Raw genomic sequence first — 15,245 nt, 5'->3', positions numbered from 1 at the left:
CAAAGCGTCTTATCTAAAAGTGTTACAATAGGTTTATAGGACACTTTTAGGCGTTTTAAAAAGTTTTTTATAAAGTTTTTTAAAATAAAGTGTCATATTAACTATTTTGTTTGACAATTTTGAGAAATGTCCTATAAACTCATCTTTTTATAAGATACTTGTATTTATAAGACATTTTTCAAATAATATCGTATAAAACAGTTAATACGACACTTTATTTAAAAAATATCCTAAATAACTTGTTAAATCGCTTAAAAGCGTCATAAAAACCTATCATAACACTTTTAGATATGACGTTTTATGGTTCGTTCCTATAAACTTAAATCCTATAAAGTATATTTTTTAAAACATTTTTACATTTTAGACGTCCTATAAAATCAATTTTATTGTAGTGGATGACTTTTTCAATAATTAGATAAAAACTTGTCTTTTCAAATTCAATTTATTTTCTAAATATTTAACACTTGATTTGCAGGATAACCAAGCCTACTATATCTACTATATCCAAATGTTGCTAGTTTTTCAACACCAGCCACCAAACTTTAGTTTCTTACACTTTAGCCACGATATCGAAATACTTCTAACCGATTTAATCCTTACAATAGAAAAATACATAATAAGTATCATACACTTATCATGTCAAGATTGAAGAAAACATATTTAAAGTGTGAATAGATCTAGATGCATACTCTAAAGTTAGTGAGGACGATATTGTAATTCAAGGTATAAAAACGCGCCCCACATATTTGAAAATTTGATTTTGATGTATGTTTTGAACTGTTAATTCAAAATTGTGTTACTGATGATAAACACTTCACTTATTGTTTAGAAATCATACCCTTGTTGATATACTCATGGACATAAAAAACTTTATCTACACACATTCAGACCTGACTCTTCCTTCAACAGTAGGACGCGACTTTGCAAAAACATCATCCTTCTGGTATAAAAAATGATCAATAGTGAGACAACAATAAGTTCATCGCGCCATGTGTACGTCGTGTTGTGATCGAAGATGACATAAGTTTGGACCCATGGTTTTAAGGATATCATGAAATATTCGATGAGATTTGACTAATCAAGAAAAGGACGACGATGATAACGACGACAAAAAACTCTGGGGAGGCAATGATACACCTCTTTAGAATTATATGTTCTCATTGTAACTACATACTGCTTGTTTCTTTTACATGAGTATAATGTTGGTGTGTATATTTTCTAATTAAAATATTATTATATAAATAAAGTATGAAGTTATAGTCAATGACAACATATTTTAATTAACAACTTGTATATTAGGTTAGGGAGTCGTTTACTAAACACTTACCAGATAAATACTTATTGGTAAGAGAAATTATCCTTATATTATCATGTAACGATATCCGTTATCAAGATGGATTGTTGGTAAGCGTCTTAAACCCCCGATAATTAAGCTATTATTGATAAGAGTCTTTAAATGTCTATATCTTAACCCAGTAAGGCTATCATCGGCCATCAAAATATAAAAATGATGAATGTAAACGAACCAAAATTAAACATACATTTATATATTATCAATATACATATTCTTATAATAAGTTTGGATTCAAATGAGAATATCATCATTTTACAAAAATACAAGAACATCTGTGTCATGTGATATTGTAGTCCATGTGATATTGTAGTCCATCACATATGTGATACTAAATCAGAGGCATGAGTGACCTAGGTTACATGCACACCACCAGATCTCTATACATGTATTATTACATGTAATATGGATGTTCTCGTATTTCTGTAAAACGGTGATGTTCTCATTTGAACACTACTAGAAAATTGAGTATCAGCGAGGACCATTTGTGATGGCCTTAATCCCTCGTTAATTAGCGATGAATTGACCACAAAGCTATTCGACGCTAATCTCTCGCTAATTAGCGACGGATTAGCGACAGACACATGAATTCTCTCGCTAATTAGCAAGGGATTAATGACAAAGTTATTTGTTTTTCTTGTTTTCTCATTTGTATGTGTTATGTATACACATATGTATGTGTATGTGTGTTGCTCGCTTACTAACTGCGATTGGATCTATGTATTAATGTATACGTAGTTGTATATATGTGTGTATGTGTTGTATATATGTTTATATGCATGTGTATATGTGGTATGTAAGAATAACGTGTATGTGTTGTTTGGTAACCGCATATGATATATATATATCTGTTGTATGTGTGTGTGTGTATATATATATATACACACATGTATATGTGTGAATGTATAGATGATAACGTGTGTGTTGTTTGGTAACCGCATACAAATAGGTAATAAGTCACCATTGGTGTTATTGGATCTTAATAAGTCATAAAGGGCCTTATTATGCTATAATGGATCTTAGGATGGTTTGTTACTTCATGATAGTTTCATTAAGAGACATTCTCTAAATTGCTAAGCGGTGAATTTTGTTTGGCAAAAAAAGTCTGTCGCTTAATAGTTTTAAAACCCTCTGAGTGATTTTGTATCTTGGGTCTCTCTTAATCATTCAACACCCTACTTTCATTCTGAATAATTACCAAACAATTATATTTCACTTTGCATTGTATTATAAGAGCCTTTTAATCATTATGACCATTTAATCACTCTGCACCAAACCATTCAACAACTGTCAAACAACCTCTTAGTGAGTTTTATTGAGCTATAATGGGTCTTAAGTCCGCTTATCTCTAACTCGTGAACTTAGCCGATACAAAGCTATATGATAGCACACAACTAGAGTTCACTCACCCACGTGCCCAATACTTGATGTATCAAATTCAATGGACATCACAATCATATATAGTGAGTTTTAGTGGGCTTTAATGGATCAATTGAGCTTTAATACATTATATTGGGCTTTATTCAAATTTATTGGGTTTTAATTGATCTTAGTGGACTGTAATCGATCTATTGGGCTTTATTAGGTTTTAAAGGGTTTCATTGGGCTTTGATGGGTCTATTGGGCTTTATTCAATTTTATTGGGTTTTAATGGGTTATATCGTGCTTTAATGGACTTTCGTGTCTTTAATAGATCAATTGGACTTTAATGAGTTTTATTGGGTTTTAATCCGTTCAATTGGGCTTGATTCAATTTTACTTGGTTTTAATGCGTTATATTGGGCTTTAACGGATCTTAGTGGACTCCATGGTGCTATCGCTAATCAGTTGATGATGGCATCACCCACACCCTTTCCGCGCACGGACTATCAATGAAGGATCAACGACGGATTCCAGACTTTAGTGACGGCTTGGTTCATCACTAACAGTGCTTAGTTTTGTAGTGGAATCTCCATTATTTTCAATATAATGAAAGTTTGTTCTAAGAAAACTTTTTTTGGAAATACATAATATAATTATATACGACAAATTTAAATTCACAAATTCTTTACTTTTGATGAAATTTGAACCTATAGATCTTTAGAAATAGGGGTGGGCTTATGAAGGCCCGTGCGGTTTCAGTACACCCGCTCAACCTATTTACACAAGAAGAATTTTTTCTTTTGAGTATGAAAGGTGCATTCGCTAAACTTCGAGGGATGATCCTGAATATTAAAAAACACAAGAAATATCAACCTAAAAACCGCAAAAATCCCTCAAAATCAACCAAAAACCCTAAAAAATCTCCCAAAATCAACCAAAAAACCGAAGTCTATCGAAAATTCGAGATCAACCGGAACTTAAAAATCCCTTGAAATGATGGAATTCCGCTAAAAAATCATCGGACAACTTTACAAACCTTTGATCCACCTTAAAGGTACACCAATCACTAAAAACTTTTTAAGGGTCCGCTGTTGTTGAGGAAACTGAGTCTGCCATTAACCCTAGACCGCTGTAAATGACCGAAACCCTATTTTTTTTTCTATGGTGATGTATACCTAAGTGTGGGCCCAAACTCCACCTCAATCTTGCATGGCTAGTCTGGCTGTCTGTTTGTATACTCAGTTAAGCAAAAAGAGCTTTTCTTTCTTCTACTTAACCACTCAATCAAACCCTACCATTTTCCATTACAACCAAGAAAACACACAGTCACACTTCCATCCATCTCTAGCACTCCAATGGCCATAGCTCTTCTTCTCTCTCTCTTCTTTCTCTCTCTCTTCCACCCTTTACATTCTTCCACAGACTCATTCATCTATGGCGGATGCTCACAGATCAAATACTCACCTGGTTCACCATACGAGTCCAACCTCAACTCACTCCTCACCTCGCTAGTCAACTCAGCCACCTATTCATCCTACAACAAATACAGCATCTCTGGTTCCACCCAACAAGACGTAATCAACGGTATATACCAATGTAGAGGTGACTTAGCCATGCCCGATTGCGCCACCTGTGTCGCGAGGGCGGTGAGTCAACTTGCCCCATTGTGCTCACAATCATGCGGTGGCGCCTTGCAGTTAGAAGGGTGTTTTGTGAAGTATGATAACACTAGTTTTATTGGGGATGAAGATAAGACGGTGGTGATGAAGAAATGTGCGCCGTCTGCTGGGTATGATCCGGCGGTTATGGGGCGGAGGGATGCGGTGTTGGCGAGCTTGGGTTCGGCCGGTGGGCTGTACAGGGTTGGTGGATCGGCGGATGTTGAAGGTGTGGCTCAATGTGTGGGGGATTTGAGCACCGGAAAATGTCAAGATTGTGTGACGGAGGCGATCGGACGGTTGAAAACCGATTGCGGTGGCGCCGTGTTCGGTGATATGTTTCTTGGCAAGTGCTACGCGAGGTATTCCACGAGCGGAGCTCATGCTTATGCTAGATCACATCATGGTAAGTTTTTTCGTTTACAACTTATTACTGTCTACGTATCAAGGAGTTAAAAGTGAGAAGCATAAGAATGAATCTGAACCTTTGATCACTTTTAATCTCAAACCCACTCATGAATCGCTTTTGATATGGAGATTGATTCGGTGCATCTCATCTCATCCTAATGTACATCTAAGGGGTAGATCTCTTTTTACTCTTCTTCTCATCGAAACCTAATCCTAAACATGTTTAAATATAAGATGAACTTTGGACCCACTAATACAATAAAGTACTTTATAAATTTCGGATTTTTTTTCTTTAATAAGGAATTACATTAATTTTTCGCTCTTATTTTATAATAAGAATTTACATTCCGTGAGTTAAAACGAGAAGTATACAATTTTACGATAATGTGAGAACATTTTAAATAGACGACCATCACATATGATATGGTAAGGGGAAGAAAGTCCGTGGCCAAAGTCATCTGCGTCCATGATGTGTGTCTTACCAGCTTATCACATGTGATGATTATCTTTTTCATATGGTTTTACGTTCTCGTAAAATGGTACCATTCACAAATAATTCTAGAGAATTGATTTTATAATGTGAATTCATCGATGAATATACATTATATGAAATGCTTACAATGAATACATCTCTCAATGGTGATCGGGATTTACAAATCGATATCTATATTAGTTACAAAAATAAAAGGAGAAGTAACTGCAACCGTAACCGTAATCGCAACCGCAACCCTCCCTAGCTTGATTGATGACTTTATTTACGTTAAAGGAATATAAACAGGAAATATAACTTATTTTTATTTTAAAAATGTAAATATTTATCAAATATTTTTATTTTCACTTTTAGAAAAGTATAAGATGAGAAAACATAAAGATAAAGAGTAAAATATAAAAACCATACTTAACTGAGAAAAATTCACATGTGAATGGAAATTCGTGTTTTTTTGTTGCTTTTTATAAATCTACACTTTATCCATGTACTAAGTAATCAATTTATTACAACAATATTTCTCTATCCTATTTTTGGATCATAATCTTCCATTTTAAAATGAATATAATTATATCAAAAGATAATGTACTTTAACTTGATTTATATTTTGGATAACGTATTTTTAAAACTTTAATTTTGGCACCTAATATGTAAAGTTTTAAAATTTAAGTACCCGGACAACCGGTTGGAGCCTAATTTTAGATTAAAAAAAATCAATGTCACTAACCTCGTCAGCAAGTAATACTGAGTTGGATACCATATCACTCGCCACATTAGCATGATAATCGGTTAATTCTTCAACCGGTTACCCAAATACTTAAATGTTTAAAACTTTACATCTTAGATACTAAAATGAAAGTTTTGAAAGTATATTATCTAAAATATTAATCAAGTTAAAGTACATTATTTTTTCATATAATTTTTCTATAACACCAAAATGTCAAACTCAAAAGGATAGTCAATTTATTGAACATAAAATATATTAATCGATTGTAAAATGGTCAAATAATATTCGAATCCAATATTTTTACGTTAAAAATGATAAAACGAACCCGTCAGATTTACAAATTTTTTCTATAAATAATTTTATAAATCCATGCTTTTGGTTTATTTTACTCATGATGTGTTCTTTCACCATTAATAATTATTTAATTATGTTTTATATATATATAACGAAGGATTTTCTATTTACAAAGTTATATAGTATGATCCGTTAATTGTATCAGATAGATAGATATATAGTATCGTTCTTTTAATCACATACATAATCAATATTGTTATTCTTTTTGTTTATAGATGACCATGACGAAGCCGAGAAGACGTTTGCAATAATAATCGGATTATTAGCTGGTGTTGCACTCATCATCATTTTCTTAACTTTCATGAGAAAAGCTTTTGGCCGAAACGGTAATATGCTTTCTTATTATTTATCAGTTTTAACAGAAAAAATAAGTTTATGATTTTGAAAGATCGACGTATACTTTTTTGTGGTCCAAACAACAACGCTTCTTTTCTTAAAAATTTCATGAAAAAATCTACTTTTTATCTTAAAAAAATAGTAATATTTTTAATGGTAATTTATCTAATTATAAAAATAGCTAATATGACATTTTACTTAAAAAGTATCATAAAAACTTGTTGAAACGTTGAAAACCATCTTATAAACTTATTGTAACACTTTATAGTTTGGTACTTAAGTCTTATAAAGTATCATATTAGAACGATTAGACATTTTAGACGTCTTATAAACACAAGTTTATTATACAACTATAAATTTGATTCGGATTTAAAAAAACCGCTTTCCCCTCAATTGCATCTTGGTGTATATACTTTTTTTCAAAGCAAGCTTTTTTATATACTTTTACCTTTTTTTTCTCTCTTTTACCTTTTTTACTTTATTATTTAATATTAAAAATAATTAATATTATGTTTATTTGTTTTTTTGTAGGTAAATAAATGAAAGCTTTATCAAAAGTTGAAAGGGTTGCATGCATGGCCTCCCACCCTCACCATCTTTTATGTTTCAATTGCTTTTGCCTTTTCCTTTATCATCTCAACTTACATTTTTATTTTTATTTTTATAGTAATTATTATATTTTAATTTAATTTAATGCATATGTAATGAATCATTTCAGTTGGATTTGTTTTATTATGATTACTGTATTTGTATTTATTGATCACAACATCTAGACAATAAGTTACTGATTAGTAGTTGCTGAAAGGTTTGGTATAAAATGAAATAAAATTGTTTGGTAATTGTTTACAATAAAATTATGGTGAGTTAAGGGGAACCCATGATATAAACTCATTCAGATGATTTCAAAACCATTAAGAGGCAAAAAAAAAATTGTCAAACAAGATTAACCTTTTAACAGTTCAGAAGCTGCCTCTTAATGAAACTATTAAGAGGTAAACAAATAACTCATAAGTTTAAATCTTATATTGTGTATTGGTAATGACGGATTCTCTATGCTATTAGGATAGAGATGATGTTTATGTACATCTTAACCTATTCCGTTTAAATTGTGAGTGAGATATAATAGGTATGTTCGGTTTTTTTTGGTTTATGTTATAAAAGTTTCATCGTATTAGAAACATATCAGATTTTCCAAAATAAAGAATCACAAATCAAAAACCTCCGAAAGAAATTGATGTTTATCTCCAACAGTGTCTCCAGTTTGGAAATTATAATATGAATTATACAATTTATAAAATATTATTTTTCTCTCCTAACCAGTTAATTTCAAAAATTCTCATTAGTAGGAAGAATAGAAAATCATTTTTCTTTTTAAGTAATCATTTTTTAAGAGTTCTCCAAATTTGGAGAATTTCACCCTCTCCCTTACTTTCTCCATTTTAGAGAATCTGTTGGAGCAAAAATCTTCAAAATCTGTTGGTGGTTCAAGAGAAAACCCAAAAAAAAAAAACTGAGGAATACTCCGATAATCATTCATCTAGATGGTATGCACATGTGTATACAAGTAATTGAAGTTGTTTTCTTGGTTTTTATACAACTGTGCATGTTATGCACATGTGCATGCCGGACAAATTGCTTATGAATTACTTATGTGCACATGCACATACCATCCAGATGAATGGTTACCACAGTGTTTATCAGTTTTTCATTTTTTTTACGATTTTTCCCTGAACTTAACCTATATGTGTACATGTTCATAAAATCTGTCTATTTAAATTACGGTGCATCAAGTATGATTGATTAATGTATATTACTTCAAAACTCAAGAGAAGATGTTAATGGTGCATTTATATTACGCCTTTTATGCATTGCGTAGAATTCATATACTAACTGTCAGGTCTTTAAATTAACAAGTTCACATATCATTTGTAGTTTATATTGTATTCAAACATAAATTTTATATTTTTAATAGGCAATTTTATCAACTTTTTGTTGTTCGTTACAATAAAATCTTGAATTTCGTTGCATCACACAGATATACACGTAGTATATAATCAGGATCGTATAGGATTTTTCAAAATGAAGAACCATAGGACTCCTCCATATCCTTTGGATGAGATGGCATACTAGATGTGACTGTCTGAATGAACGCGGTGGTACAAAAGGTGAACATAGAGGTTAACGTATCTTATCCTCCATCAGACAACTTAATATAACTTAAACTTGCCCTGTTATAACATGAAAATATTCAATTTTAATATACATTAACACATTATAAGAACTCCGAACATTCATGAATATAACAAACGTTGAGATCTGCCCCTCCTTCCTTTCGACAGCATGTGTACATGTTGGAGCACATATCACTCAGATCAACAACCACAAGATGTGCCAAACAGTTTTATGAAATTTGGAGTTCCTATCAAAACCCAACCCTAGATAAACGTACATATATACATACTTATATATAGTGTGTGTTTGTGTGTGAGAGAGAGAGGGGATAAGTTTAATTGCAGACCTGTTTTCTTTTTGGACTGGGGGGCAAAGAAAACCGTAACACCATCCCCAATTATTCTCATTAATCATGAATTATGAACCTGAACTTTTTACAATATTAATGATGAATGTTACATCATTTATGATAAATATCCCGTGAATTTATGGGATACGTGGCGCGCTCTTTTTTATCCCCCGGTTCACTGGACTTAAGTTTGCAGTTGAACCAAGCTTTTATCAAATGTGACAATTTACGTGAGGGACTTGATGGTGTGTAGACGAGTTGGCCCGCGACCTAAGTTGCGTTAAAGGTCATCCACGTCTTTGAACTTGTATCACATGTGATGGATTATAAATCATATCAAGAACACCTTTATCACATTTAATTATATACATTAAGGGGATTAATGGTGTTACACATGAGACTTGGCCGGCACCACCTAGCACCCGTTAAAGATCGTCTGCATCTTTAATTTAGTATCACATTTGAATCATATGTAACGAACTATAATATAACATATGATTAATTATAATAAAAAGATATATATCCTCTCGCATCTTTTTATAAAATGAAAATGTTATCATTCGTATTATGAATTTTAGATCCAAAAGGTTGAAAGAAAAGAGGAAGCAAAGATTCCATGAGTTTTCATGCTCCCCACTTGAAGAGGAAAGTGGTGTTGTCCACTGGATAGAAGATATATATATATATATATATATATATATATATATATATATATATATATATATGGTACGTTTATTGTTCTTTTTGTTTAGTATTGATTTTCTTTTTCGTCCCTCAATTTTCATAAAAAAGAAATCATATAATAATTTTTATTAAAATAAATTTTCATAAATGCAAATAAAGGATGACATAATAGATAACAAAAAATTTAAATCAATAGTTGATTCTTAAAATTGGGTTTTTTTATTACTAATTTAGTATCGGATCGACTTTGGCTTGATCCAAATTGTCAAAAATTATTGTATAGAATCTCGGAAACACATCAAAATATAGAATTTGACAAAGTTATAGGTCATAATTTGTGTATCATGATTCCGCAATATATTACATGTTTGATGTTATCAAATGTACATCCACTTGATGTCGACTCGAAAATGACTATCGAAATTATTGTTTTTGTACGGTTGAAAAGATGCATAAAAAAGATGGTGGTGAAGTCATAGTCCAACATATTTCCGTGATTCTAGTATCAACGATTTATCTCCGAGTATATATATGTTTTAGCATTCTAGAGAGAGAGACGACGAAATCGATAATTAGAGAGAGAGAGGGTTGGTGAGATTTGATTGATGAAATAAAAAGAAGTTAAGAATAATTCACGCTAGAATCAATTGTAGATTAAAGAAAATCAAACAAAAACGTAGAAGGCTTACTTTGTAAGTATTTTGTTGTACTTTACTGAGAAGTTTGGCATTGGTTTTGTCTCAAGTGTTGGCGGGGATGGAAATGTCGTAGCCTGTCAATATTTTAGTATTATATCTGCCAACTTATATGGAAGTACTAAAAGGCCTTTAACATAGCGGTAAAAAAGTTACTAGTAGAGCCAATTCTTCAAGCAGGTTAACTGTTCAACCCTCAACAAAGGCGGGGAGGGTGAGTGAGTTCATTTCTTGTATATATAAATTTTATACTTCAAAAATAAAGTACTGCCATACTAGTTCTTGAGAATTGATTGAGGTCATGTATCAAGGTGGAGTGTTGAAAATGTGTCATACAACCTTCTGTCGGTGTATATGACTTGCAAACGACTTGATGCACTTAAACTAAGACTCTAAATGGCATGAGAACACGGAATGGCGGTGAGGTCAAGCCTCAAGACTTAAGAGCCACGACAAAGCCACATTATTTTTCAAGGCGTGATTTATGACGACAAATTTGTATTTTACATGGGTCGGAAAATGTGATTGAGCTATTGTGGACCCAAACATTAGTGAGATAAATGCCATACTTTTGTGTAACTCTTATGGGATCTTATTCTCCTATGTGAGGGATTTATAACGAGCTAAAGTTTGTTCAAAACAAAGCTCATATGAATGAGAAATTGAATCTCAAAGTAGACTCATACGTGGGTATTGTTGTGGAAAAGAGGTTGTCCCACATTGGTGAGAACTTGAAAATGGAATTAGTTTATATATGATTTCGCAAATAAAAATGTTAAAGATATATTGAAGGAACGTATCCCTCATATGCATGTTGGGGGTGCAAATTCTAGACCAGTTTAGGCATTGGAATACTGAATTTGTGTGCACAGGCACTGTAACGCCCCCAGAACCCCGTAGCAATGATATTGTCCGCTTTGACTAACCTGCCCGCTCAACCACAAAGCAGTAGTCGCACGGTTTTGTTTCTGGCAGCCGCACAACGCAAGCCCCAAAACCGGTCATCGCATATCAGAGTCCGCAGCACGGAAGCGAATGATATTGTCCGCTTTGGCACGCTATACCACAATGCCTCACGGTTTTGTTTTCCCCGCTATACCACAAGGGAAACCGGTCATGCTAGGATGAGGTATCCACACCCTTATAAGGAGTGCTTAGTTCTCCTCACCAACCGATGTGGGACGGGTTGTTACACCCTCCCCCCGTTAGGACACAACGTCCTCGTTGGGCCACATCGATCCGGGTCTGGCTCTGATACCACTTGTAACGCCCCCAGAACCCCGTAGCAATGATATTGTCCGCTTTGACTAACCTGCCCGCTCAACCACAAAGCAGTAGTCGCACGGTTTTGTTTCTGGCAGCCGCACAACGCAAGCCCCAAAACCGGTCATCGCATATCAGAGTCCGCAGCACGGAAGCGAATGATATTGTCCGCTTTGGCACGCTATACCACAATGCCTCACGGTTTTGTTTTCCCCGCTATACCACAAGGGAAACCGGTCATGCTAGGATGAGGTATCCACACCCTTATAAGGAGTGCTTAGTTCTCCTCACCAACCGATGTGGGACGGGTTGTTACAGGCACGGAGGTCGACTGAAAAGTTTAGATGGGTTTTGGAAAAAATTCCATATTTTTTAATTTTCTTTTGCAAAATCTCTTGATTTTCCACTTTCTTGAATTTATTATACTTTGTGTAACTCCCACATAGCAACTACTATATAAACAAGTGTGTGATGTTGATTTCAGACATACAAATCGTATACAGCAACATATAACCATTTTTAGGTGCGAATCCTCAGTTTCTCTCAGACAATCATCTCAATTTGGTAGTACTCTTGCTCCAGTCGTTGTACCCTAGGAAACAAACGTCGCACGACAAATCTGTTTTAAAGGGACTGTGCTGAACACATGTTGGCGACCTTTTTCTTCTCATCTTATTGCCAATATTTTTTTACAACATATACAATAATATATTTATATACATATGTTTTCTACTTTTATTCAATGCGTTATTGATATTGAACAATTTAAATTAGATCAATATATCCAAAACAAAAAGGTATGACGTTAAATAGGTAAACAATCAAATAACACCTTAAAGAACCACACATATGGTCATGGCATGTCACAAGTTTAACATGGACGACAAGTATTGAGTTGTAGCACGCCAATGTGGTCACCATAGCGATCCTTTTAAAACACCGATTTAAATCAAAACTCTTTTTATGAGAATTTATTAAAAATGGTCTTAATACGCACTAAAATGATATTAGTTAACAACCATAAGCAATGAGATGCTAATGAAATAATAAAACATTAAGTAGGAATACTATATTGATTGATGAATTCGACAATAAAATCGTTAACGTTCCAAATAGATTGACGGTTTTGAATGGCAGTATTCTAAGACGAAAATCGCCTCCACTTGTGTTGTAGTTTTCGAAGTTCCGTGAGGATACAACTATCCTACAAGTTCAAGTGATGAAATTTACAATATGTTCCATGATTTTCTCATTAATCAACAACGTCCAAGGTTATATGCATTTGCATCAGAACTACCTTTTGTCAGAACGGGGACTTGGGCCTCCGTTGAATCTGAAATTGTTTATATTTAAGTGTAAATTTTTTGAATGGTAAATCAAACTTTGGGATTTGGCATTAATTCCATCAACTCTAGACAATCATGTTTTTTGAACATGAAGAAATAAAGAAGCCATCTGCCCAGGATTCGATTTCAGACGTACACAATAATTGTGGTCACTGAGGTTATTAGGGTTGATTTCTTATCGTCATAATTTTGCTCCTGGTACACCATTCCAAAAAGAAAGAAATAAAGAAGCCATTGTGATAGCCAATAATACTAGGCCTACTAAAGGAACCAAACAAAGTAATGCCCTTTGATTTCACCTATTTCAAAATGTGTTTTATAAGCTTCAACATAGATAAGTGTTCTCTTTATTCGTGAAAGGTTCATAGAAAAGGGTGAAAGAGGTAAAAACAAGTTAAGGAAATGGAGAGGGATTTGCCTTTTCTATTGAATCATATGGGTTGAATCCAAAAATTATGGTTTATCAAATTATCTATTGTTGCTGTGAAAAATGTTACAAAAGCTTGATGAACGAATAGATTGGATCGCCTTGGAATCAGGGGAGAATGGAATTTGGTTTTTTATTTTTCAAATGGACATACTGGATTATACGTCTATCCATATATTGAGATAGATAGATTCACCATTATTTTTGAGATCTTTGATAGGTGAGGTATCTACTCATATGGCTATTTACTTTTTGGATTTTTAACCAAATTGAAGTAGACCAATCCACCAAGCCAATTTCCTCCCCTGCAAATGTACCCTCATTTGTTCTTTTAATGTCTCAGTCAAGATTCTGGTTGATCAAGCATTCATTCAACAATTAGTCATATCCGTGGATTTTCCTAACAGTTTAAACCTCTAGGTTATCTGATGCTACTGGGACGACAATTTTCTGTTCACCAAAATCGCTTATGTACTTTTATGACATTTTTTGTGATCTCTGTTTTTAGAGATCAAGAGAGCTTCTTGTAGCTAACACTAGACATCTCCACGTAGTACTTTATTTGCTCCAAATGATAGATTTGGAAGAACCTTCTCCGATGAAGTGAGAGCAGTTCTATGTAATCGGATGTCACAACCGAATATGTGACCAGTCAAGTTTGAAGATTTAATATTTGAAGGATAAAGTTCATTTCCTTGTATTTTTCATTACAAAGTTTCAATACTGCCTAGACGATAAATTTTGGATTTATCAATATTTTACTTGTCATAATTTATTTTCTTTGCATATGTAATACTTCAAAAGAAAAGAAAATAAAAGAAAAAGAAGAAAAAACCTACAAAAACATATTAAGGTAAAGAGAAAAAGACAAATAATTCGAGAAACGGAAAAACTGGATCATTGTTTTAACTTTTATGAGTTTATGTGTCTTTTTTCTTCCAAGTGTTTTTAATCTTACCTATTCGTGTCATCAACAAACAGAAGAGACTGTTGGACTCAACTATTTGATTTGGTGATTATATAATGTAACATCCAATTTCTAATATGCCCAATTATTTGCTTAGTATATTTAATTATTGGGTTAAAGAGAACTTATGATTTAGTGGGAGTTTAGGTTTGAAATTTTAGAATTATACTTCTTAGGAGTATATTAGAGGATTTGGGAAAATTTTACGTCAAATAGATACGTAAAACTGATTTTCTTGGGAGAGATTTTCTGGAATATTTTTGTTGGATGTTATAAATTATTTCTTTATGAACGTGTAGGCGAAAACCTCATAGAAAACGGAGGTCCGAGCGAAAAGTTATGAATAATTTAAGTGTTGATGGTCAAAATGGGTACCTAGGCGGGCCAACCCGGCCCAACTCGAGTTTTAGCATTATGAATTGGAGTTTTGGCCCATTTTCATGTCATCTAAGTTCAGAACTCATACACACACTAGAGGTGCAATTTTCACACACATAGGCTTGATTCAACTCAAATCAAAGAAGAACTACAAGATCTTTGAAGGATTTGATCATCAAGTAAGATATAATTCATTCTTTGCACTTGTTCTTGGTTGACATTCTTGTTATATGGATTGCATGTTGAGTTAGAGTTAGGGTTTCATATGGGTTTGATCTTAA

The 15,245-nt window shown here is 33.2% G+C and overlaps 1 protein-coding gene across 1 annotated transcript; it reads left to right on the top strand.

Annotated features, from left to right (window-relative positions):
- The first annotated feature begins 4,068 nt into the window (after nt 1-4,068).
- Nucleotides 4,069-7,324, top strand: LOC112515941 (cysteine-rich repeat secretory protein 60-like). Its single transcript, XM_025122924.1, has 3 exons — nt 4,069-4,777; nt 6,563-6,673; nt 7,215-7,324. Exons 1-3 carry the CDS (start codon nt 4,069-4,071, stop codon nt 7,220-7,222), a joined length of 828 nt encoding a protein of 275 aa, XP_024978692.1. The 3' UTR covers nt 7,223-7,324.
- The last annotated feature ends 7,921 nt before the right edge of the window (nt 7,325-15,245 follow it).

Source organism: Cynara cardunculus, assembly GCF_001531365.2.
Source record: "Cynara cardunculus var. scolymus isolate 2C chromosome LG 7, CcrdV1, whole genome shotgun sequence".
Classification (NCBI taxonomy): domain Eukaryota; kingdom Viridiplantae; phylum Streptophyta; class Magnoliopsida; order Asterales; family Asteraceae; genus Cynara; species Cynara cardunculus.
Note: the sequence above shows the minus strand (reverse complement) of the source record. Positions and strands in the feature narration are given on the sequence as shown.

What these genes read in the sequence shown, in the direction of transcription:
- LOC112515941 (XM_025122924.1), top strand. Translation starts at nt 4,069, where the DNA reads ATGGCCATAGCTCTTCTTCTCTCTCTCTTCTTTCTCTCTCTCTTCCAC. An exon ending in TTATGCTAGATCACATCATG is followed by an intron (nt 4,778 to 6,562) that starts GTAAGTTTTTTC and finishes TTTTGTTTATAG; the next exon opens with ATGACCATGACGAAGCCGAG.